Source organism: Aegilops tauschii, chromosome 6, assembly GCF_002575655.3.
Source record: "Aegilops tauschii subsp. strangulata cultivar AL8/78 chromosome 6, Aet v6.0, whole genome shotgun sequence".
NCBI lineage: Eukaryota > Viridiplantae > Streptophyta > Magnoliopsida > Poales > Poaceae > Aegilops > Aegilops tauschii.
In genome coordinates this window covers 145,895,360-145,905,240 of record NC_053040.3, presented here as the reverse complement: position 1 = coordinate 145,905,240, position 9,881 = coordinate 145,895,360, and the positions used below count along the sequence as shown (strand labels likewise).

The following is a 9,881-nucleotide window of genomic DNA, read 5'->3' as shown; positions in this document are numbered from 1 at the left end:
CATCTACATCATGCATATATGACTCAAAGCTTACATGCTATAGTGTGGTATTTATTTATAATTTGGTTACCAAATCTCATGCGTGCAATGCACGTGTACCTTACTAGTTAGTTCATGAAACAGAACATCTATACACCTATATAGTGTGCGAATAACTTTGAAAGTTGGTCGTTGGATGAAGCCAATCCGACGGTATAGAGATGGCAAATCCGAGCACTACTGGCCGTTGGATATCATCTACATTCCACCAGATTTTGCCACATGCATGTACAATCTAGAAGACTCCATGGTTGAACTTAAGCATAATGCACAAACCTCAAACACACAAGCACTTCTCCTTTCTTCTCTAGAATCTTCCATATCTTAATTGCCCAAACCTTTTTTTCTAAATGAATTGTCACCTTTTGTTTTTACCTTTACAATGCACAATTCCATGAATCTTAAAATAGATTTTTTTATAAAACTAATTGATTTTGGATGAGATGAACTATAAGAATTAAATGAACATCTACATCATTCATATATGACTCAAAGCTTACATGCTATAGTGTGGTGTTTATTCATAATTTGGTTACCAAATCTCATGCGTGCAATGCACGTGTACCTTACTAGTAAAATTTTGTTTCCTTGGCAAAAAAACCAGTTTACAAATTTTTGCAAATTCAGTAATTTTGCACATGAAGCTTCTGCTACTATTAATCTTTCATGAATCTTCTGTTGACTTGGTACAGTAGCTTAAAATGAAGTGCAGTACTGTTTTGGTTGCAATACTTTTTCAGTAGCTTAAATTTGTCTTGTTAACTTCCTGATGCTTTCTTAATTCTGTTAATTTCTCCACTGAAAATTCTTAGTGTATCCCATGCTTAGTGTTGCATGAGTAGTTTCAGTAGTTCTACAGCAACAGTACTGTTGCCAATTGGCAAGTTTCAGTATCTTGAACTACAGCACTGAAGTACTGCTTGAACTACTGCAGTATTGCTTCCAATACAGCAGTATTGGAGTATTGTTTCCAATGACTGGAATAGCAATTGCAGCAGTAGTGTACTGCTCTTGTTCAGTAGTGTAGGAATTTAGTGTTCTTCTCTTCTCTTCTCTTCAGTAAATTAAATTTAAGAGTAGTTCTTGGAGTAGGACTTGTTATTGCTGCTGTTTTTTAACAATGGCATTGCATGCAGTACTCAGTTGAAAAATTAGAATTGAATGCAGTACAAGAAACTGTAAGCATAATTATCAGGAGTAATAATCAGTTTTTTTAATGAATAACAATGGAATTTGATTTCTGCTGGTTTATTTAGAAACAACAGATCCCCAAGTCAAAAAACCAGAATCCTGGAACACTTCAGGAGCACTTGAATTTCAAATTCTAATGGTTTCTGTTGGTTTATTTAAATAAACAGCGCATCTTCAGTAACATGGAACTAAGAGCAGAACCTACGTGCAATAAACTCCTGATTTCTGCTGGTTTATTTAAATCCTGCTGTAAATTACTGAAGCTGTTGTTACTGATTCATCAAATTCTGCTGTTAATTTCAGTGCACGAGCGAGGAGTACCTGCCTGGAGTGCTGTCTGTGGCGACGACCAGGCGGGGGAGAGGCTGGGCAGCGCGGCGGCCAAGATGGGGTTGAGAGGACCAGGCTGGTGCCGTGGTGCGGCGAGGACCAATTTGGGAGCGGCGGAGGCGGCGGCTAGGCTGGGTCGTACGTGCATGTACTCCTGGAGTATTTAGGAAAGGAGGGAGTACATGTGCATGCATGAACATGAGTATAACTCATCGTTAATTAGTTTTTGCATGTACACCTGTGCAGTGCTGGGGTTCGTATCCGGCAGGCTCATACATACGGCATGAACCAGCAAATTCAGAAGAAAAGTACAAGTGCCAGCAATTGATTATTGATGCTTATCTTATCGTCAGCATCGCCCGTGCTGACGTGCAGGCGGAGCAGCCTACCGATGGAACTACCTCGCGTGGCGGGGCATCGTTATCTAGCTGCTGCTTATACAAGGCCACAGTACAACTCGCGCACCAACACAGCCGAACGCACGCACGCACAACGGCGCTATCCATGGCTGCCTCTGCCGCCGACGACATTGCCGAGCTTGCGATCACCTCGCTTCCCCTCGACACACGGTTCCTCCCGTTCCATCTGAGGCAGTACGGCGGGTTCTGGCTGTTGGAGGAGTTCCTCATGGCCGTTCCGGCCGTACACTCGGTCTTCAAGCCGAGGCCGTCGGACGTCCTCCTTGCCAGCTTCCCCAAGTGCGGCACCTCCTGGCTCAAGGCTCTCGCCTTCGCCACGTGCAAGCGGGCCGAGCACCCGCCGCATGACCTCAACCACTCGCTCCGCCGTGGCAACCCCCACGATGTAGTCAGGTACCTGGAGATGGCGTTCGCGCAATCGACGGACAACAATGGAGCAGGCGATGTGTTCGCGGTGCTCTCTTCGCCACGCGTGCTTGCTACACACCTCCCCTACTCTCTCCTGCCATAGCGCATCACCGCGGAGGACGATTCTAAATCGCAAACCGGATACGTGTTTACACTGAACGGTGGAGCTGTCAGTTGGTGCAGTTCTAAACAAAGCGTCGTGGCAGGATCTACGTGTGAAGCGGAGTACATAGCTGCTTCGGAAGCAGCAAATGAAGGAGTTCATATCCGATCTAGGTGTCATACCTAGTGCATCGGGACCAATGAAAATCTTTTGTGACAATACTGGTGCAATTGCCTTGGCAAAGGAATCCAGATGTCACAAGAGAACCAAGCACATCAAGAGACGCTTCAATTCCATCCGGGATCAAGTCCAGGTGGGAGACATAGAGATTTGCAAGATACATACGGATCTGAATGTTGCAGACCCGTTGACTAAGCCTCTTCCACGAGCAAAACATGATCATCACCAAGACTCCATGGGTGTTAGAATCATTACTGTGTACTCTAGATTATTGACTCTAGTGCAAGTGGGAGACTGAAGGAAATATGCCCTAGAGGCAATAATAAAGTTATTATTTATTTCCTCATATCATGATAAATATTTATTATTCATGCTAGAATTGTATTAACCGGAAACATAATACATGTGTGAATACATAGACAAACATAGTGTCACTAATATGCCTCTACTTGACTAGCTCGTTGATCAAAGATGGTTGAGTTTCCTAAACATAGACATGAGTTGTCATTTGATTAACGGGATCACATCATTAGGAGAATGATGTGGTTGACTTGACCCATTCCGTTAGCTTAGCACTTGATCGTTTAGTTTACTGCTATTGCTTTCGTCATGACTTATACATGTTCCTATGACTTTGAGATTATGCAACTCCTGAATACCGGAGGAACACTTTGTGTGCTACCAAACATCACAACATAACTGGGTGATTATAAAGGTGCTCTACAGGTGTCTCCGATGGTGTTCGTGGAGTTGGCATAGATCAAGAATAGGATTTGTCACTCCGATTGTCGAAGAGGTATCTCTGGGCTCTCTCGGTAATGCACATCACTATAAGCCTTGCAAGCAATGTGACTAATGAGTTAGTTGCGGGATGATGCATTACGGAACGAGTAAAGAGACTTGCCGGTAACGAGATTGAGCTAGGTATTGAGATACCGACGATCGAATCTCGAGCAAGTAACATACCGATGACAAAGGGAACAACGTATGTTGTTTTGCAGTTTGACCGATAAAGATCTTCGTAGACTATGTAGGAACCAATATGAGCATCCAGGTTCTGCTATTAGTTATTGACCGGAGACGTGTCTCGGTCATGTCTACATAGTTCTCGAACCCGTAGGTTCCGCACGCTTAAAGTTTTGTGACGATCGGTATTATGAGTTTATATGTTTTTTGTACCGAAGGTAGTTCGGAGTCCCAGATATGATCACGGACATGACGAGGAGTCTCGAAATGGCCGAGACATAAAGATTGATATATTGGAAGCCTACATTTGGACATAGGAAGAGTTCCGGGTGAAATCGGGATTTTACCGGAGTGCCGGAGGGGTTACCGGAACCCCCCGGGGGTTAATGGGCCTTGTTGGGCCCTAGTGGAGAGAGAGAGGGGCCGGCCAGGGCAGGCCGCGTGCCCCCTTCCCCTCTGGTCCGAATTGGACTAGGAAGGGGGGGGCGCCCCCTTTCCTTCTCCTTCTCCCCCTTCCTTTCCCCCTCCTAGTAGGAGTATAGGAGTAGGAAAGAGGGGAGTCCTACTCCTACTAGGAGGACTCCTCCTCCTGGCGCGCCCTACAGGTCCGTCCGGCCTCCCCCTTGCTCCTTTATATACGGGGGCAGGGGCACCCTAGGACACACAAGTTGATCATTGATCTCTCCCAGCCGTGTGCGGTGCCCCCTCCACCATAATCCACCTCGGTCATATCGTATCGGTGCTTAGGCGAAGCCCTGCGTCGGTAGCTTCATCAACAGCGTCACCACGCCATCATGCTAACGAAACTCTCCCTGGAGCTCTACTGGATCGTGAGTTCGCGGGACGTCACCGAGCCGAACGTGTGCTGAATTACGCGGAGGTGCCGTACGTTCGGTACTGAGGATCGGTCGATCGTGAAGACGTACGACTACATCAACCGCGTTGTCATAACGCTTCCTCTTAATGGTCTACGAGGGTATGTGGACGACACTCTGCCCTCTTGTTGCTATGCATCACCATGATCTTGCGTGTGCGTAGGAATTTTTTTGAAATTACTACGTTCCCCAACAGTGGCATCCGAGCCAGGTTTATGCGTAGATGTTATATGCACGAGTACAACACAAGTGAGTTGTGGGCGATACAAGTCATACTTCTTACCAGCATGTCATACTTTGGTTCGGCGATATTGTTGGATGAAGCGACCCGGACCAACATTACGCGTACGCTTACGCGAGACTGGTTCTACCGACGTGTTTAGCACACAGGTGGCAGGTGGGTGTTAGTTTCTCCAACTTTAGTTGAACCGAGTGTGACTATGCCCGGTCCTTGAGAAGGTTAAAACATCACTAACTTGACGAACTATCGTTGTGGTTTTGATGCGTAGGTTAGAACGGTTCTTGCTCAGCCCGTAGCAGCCACGTAAAACTTGCAACAACAAAGTAGAGGACGTCTAACTTGTTTTCGCAGGGCATGTTGTGATGTGATATGGTCAAGACATGATGTTATATTTATTGTATGAGATGATCATGTTTTGTAACGGAGTTATCGGCAACTGGCAGGAGCCATATGGTTGTCGCTTTATTGTATGCAATGCAATCGCCCTGTAATTGCTTTACTTTATCACTAAGCGGTAGGGATAGTCGTAGAAGCAATAGTTGGCGAGACGACAACGATGCTACGATGGAGATCAAGGTGTCGCACCGGTGACGATGGTGATCATGATGGTGCTTTGGAGATGGAGATCAAAGGCACAAGATGATGATGGCCATATCATATCACTTATATTGATTGCATGTGATGTTTATCCTTTATGCATCTTATTCTGCTTTGTTTGACGGTAGCATTATAAGATGATCTCACTACATTTCAAGATAAAAGTGTTCTCCCTGAGTATGCACTGTTGCCAAAGTTCGTCGTGCCGAGACACCACGTGATGATCGGGTGTGATAAGCTCAACGTTCATCTACATCGGGTGTAAGACAGTTTTGCACACGCAGAATACTCGGGTTAAACTTGACGAGCCTAGCATATGCAGATATGGCCTCGGAACACTGAGACCGAAAGGTCGAGCGTGAATCATATAGTAGATATGATCAACATAGTGATGTTCACCATTGAAAACTACTCCATCTCACGTGATGATCGGTTATGGTTTAGTTGATATGGATCATGTGATCACTTAGATGATTAGAGGGATGTCTATCTAAGTGGGAGTTCTTAAGTAATATGATTAATTGAATTTAAATTTATCATGAACTTAGGACCTGATAATATTTTGCTTGTCTATGTTGTTGTAGATAGATGGCCCGTGCTGTTGTTCCGTTGAATTTTAATGCGTTCCTTGAGAAAGCAAAGTTGAAAGATGATGGTAGCAATTACACGGACTGGGTCCGTAAGTTGAGGATTATCCTCATTGCTGCACAGAAGAATTACGTCCTGGAAGCACCGCTAGGTGTACCACCTGCGCCGGCAACTGCGGACATTGTGAATGCCTGGTAGTCGCGTGTTGATGACTACTCGATAGTTCAGTGTGCCATGCTTTACGGCTTAGAACCGGGACTTCAACGACGTTTTGAATGTCATGGAGCATATGAGATGTTCCAGGAGTTGAAGTTAATATTTCAAGCAAATGCCCAGATTGAGAGATATGAAGTCTCCAATAAGTTCTATAGCTGCAAGATGGAGGAGAATAGTTCTGTCAGTGAACATATACTCAAAATGTCTGGGTATAACAACCACTTGATTCAACTGGGAGTTAATCTTCCAGATGATAGTGTCATTGACAGAATTCTTCAATCACTACCACCAAGCTACAAGAGCTTCGTGATGAACTATAATATGCAAGGGATGGATAAGACAATTCCCGAGCTCTTCGCAATGCTAAAGGCTGCGGAGGTAGAAATCAAAAAGGAGCATCAAGTGTTGATGGTCAACAAGACCACCAGTTTCAAGAAAAAGGGTAAAGGGGAGAAGAAGGGGAACTTCAAGAAGAACGGCAAACAAGTTGCTGCTCAAGAGAAGAAACCTAAGTCTAGACCTAAGCCTGAGACTGAGTGCTTCTACTGCAAACAGACTGGTCACTGGAAGCGGAACTGCCCCAAGTATTTGGCGGATAAGACGGATGGCAAGGTGAACAAAGGTATATGATATATACATGTTATTGATGTGTACGTTACTAGAGCTCGCAGTAGCACCTGGGTATTTGATACTGTTTATGTTGCTAATATTTGCAACTCGAAACAGGGTCTACGGATTAAGCGAAGACTGGCTAAGGACGAGGTGACGATGCGCGTGGGAAATGGTTCCAAAGTCGATGTGATCGCCATCGGCACGCTACCTCTACATCTACCTTCGGGATTAGTTTTAGACCTGAATAATTGTTATTTGGTGCCAGCATTAAGCATGAACATTATATCTGGATCTTGTTTGATGCGAGACGGTTATTCATTTAAATCTGAGAATAATGGTTGTTCTATTTATATGAGTAATATCTTTTATGGTCATGCACCCTTAAAGAGTGGTCTATTTGTGATGAATCTCGATAGTAGTGATACACATATTCATAATGTTGAAGCCAAAAGATGCAGAGTTGATAATGATAGTGGAACTTATTTGTGGCACTGCCATTTGGGTCATATTGGTGTAAAGCGCATGAAGAAACTCCATACTGATGGACTTCTGGAATCACTTGATTATGATTCACTTGGTACTTGCGAACCATGCCTCATGGGCAAGATGACTAAAACGCCGTTCTCCGGAACAATGGAGCGAGCAACGGATTTGTTGGAAATCATACATACTGATGTATGTGGTCCGATGAATATTGAGGCTCGCGGCGGGTATCGTTATTTTCTCACCTTCACAGATGATTTGAGCAGATATGGGTATATCTACTTAATGAAACATAAGTCTGAAACATTTGAAAAGTTCAAAGAATTTCAGAGTGAAGTGGAAAATCATCGTAACAAGAAAATAAAGTTTCTACGATCTGTTCGTGGAGGAGAATATTTGAGTTACGAGTTTGGTCTACATTTGAAACAATGCGGAATAGTTTTGCAACTCACGCCACCCGGAACACCACAGCGTAATGGTGTGTCCGAACATCGTAATCGTACTTTACTAGATATGGTGTGATCTATGATGTCTCTTACTGATTTACCGCTATCATTTTGGGGTTATGCTTTAGAGACGGCTGCATTCACGTTAAATAGGGCACCATCTAAATCCGTTGAGACGACGCCTTATGAACTATGGTTTGGCAAGAAACCGAAGTTGTCGTTTTTTAAAGTTTGGGGTTGCGATGCTTGTGTGAAAAAGCTTCAACCTGATAAGCTTGAACCTAAATCGGAGAAATGTGTCTTCATAGGATACCCAAAGGAGACTGTTGGGTACACCTTCTATCACAGATCTGAAGGCAAGACATTCGTTGCTAAGAATGGATCCTTTCTAGAGAAGGAGTTTCTCTTGAAAGAAGTGAGTGGGAGGAAAGTACAACTTGATGAGGTAACTATACCTGCTCCCTTATTGGAAAGTAGTTCATCACAGAAAGCGGTTTCTGTGACACCTACACCAATTAGTGAGGAAGTTAATGATGTTGATCATGAATCTTCAGATCAAGTTACTACCGAACCTCGTAGGTCAACCAGAGTAAGATCCGCACCAGAGTGGTACGGTAATCCTATTCTGGAGGTCATGTTACTTGACCAAGGCGAACCTATGAACTATGAAGAAGCGATGGTGAGCCCAGATTCCGCAAAATGGCTTGAGGCCATGAAATCTGAGATGGGATCCATGAATGAGAACAAAGTATGGACTTTGGTTGACTTGCCCGATGATCGACAAGCCATAGAGAATAAATGGATTTTCAAGAAGAAGACTGACGCTGACGGTAATGTTACTATCTACAAAGCTCGACTTGTTGCGAAAGATTTTCGACAAGTTCAAGGAGTTGACTACGATGAGACTTTCTCACCCGTAGCGATGCTTAAGTCTGTCGGAATCATGTTAGCAATTGCCGCATTTTATGATTATGAAATTTGGCAAATGGATGTCAAAACTGCATTCCTGAATGGATTTTTGGAAGAAGAGCTGTATATGATGCAACCAGAAGGTTTTTTCGATCCAAAGGGAGCTAACAAAGTGTGCAAGCTCCAGCGATCCATTTATGGACTGGTGCAAGCATCTCGGAATTGGAATAAACGTTTTGATAGTGTGATCAAAGCATATGGTTTTATACAGACTGTTGGAGAAGCCTGTATTTACAAGAAAGTGAGTGGGAGCTCTGTAACATTTCTAATATTATATGTGGATGACATATTGCTGATTGGAAATGATATAGAATTTCTGGATAGCATAAAAGGATACTTGAATAAGAAGTTTTCAATGGAAGACCTCAGTGAAGCTGCTTATATATTGGGCATCAAGATCTATAGAGATAGATCAAGACGCTTAATTGGACTTTCACAAAGCACATACCTTGATAAAGTTTTGAAGAAGTTCAAAATGGATCAAGCAAAGAAATGATTCTTGCCTGTGTTACAAGGTGTGAAGTTGAGTCAGACTCAATGCCCGACCACTACAGAAGATAGAGAGAAAATGAAAAATGTCTCCTATGCTTCAGCCATAGGCTCTATCATGTATGCAATGCTGTGTAGCAGACTTGATGTGTGCCTTGCTATTAGTTTAGCAGGGAGGTACCAAAGTAATCCAGGAGTGGATCACTGGACAGCGGTCAAGAACATCATGAAATACCTGAAAAGGACTAAGGATATGTTTCTCGTTTATGGAGGTGGCAAAGAGCTCGTCATAAATGGTTACGTCGATGCAAGCTTTGACACTGATCCGGACGATTCTAAATTGCAAAACGGATACGTGTTTACATTGAACGGTGGAGCTGTCAGTTGGTGCAGTTCTAAACAAAGCGTCGTGGCAGGATCTACGTGTGAAGCGGAGTACATAGCTGCTTCGGAAGCAGCAAATGAAGGAGTTCATATCCGATCTAGGTGCCATACCTAGTGCATCGGGACCAATGAAAATCTTTTGTGACAATACTGGTGCAATTGCCTTGGCAAAGGAATCCAGATTTCACAAGAGAACCAAGCACATCAAGAGACGCTTCAATTCCATTCGGGATCAAGTCCAGGTGGGAGACATAGAGATTTGCAAGATACATACGGATTTGAATGTTGCAGACCCTTTGACTAAGCCTCTTCCACGAGCAAAACATGATCAGCACCAAGACTCCA

At 43.9% G+C, this 9,881-nt stretch overlaps 1 protein-coding gene across 1 annotated transcript; it reads left to right on the top strand.

Annotated features, from left to right (window-relative positions):
- The first annotated feature begins 2,046 nt into the window (after window positions 1–2,046).
- On the top strand, window positions 2,047–3,006 carry LOC109775458 (cytosolic sulfotransferase 5-like). The gene has a single exon (XM_040393983.3). It carries the CDS (start codon window positions 2,065–2,067, stop codon window positions 2,488–2,490), a length of 426 nt encoding a protein of 141 aa, XP_040249917.1. The 5' UTR covers window positions 2,047–2,064; the 3' UTR covers window positions 2,491–3,006.
- Window positions 3,007–9,881: the final 6,875 nt, after the last annotated feature.

What these genes read in the sequence shown, in the direction of transcription:
- LOC109775458 (XM_040393983.3), top strand. Translation starts at nt 2,065, where the DNA reads ATGGCTGCCTCTGCCGCCGACGACATTGCCGAGCTTGCGATCACCTCG.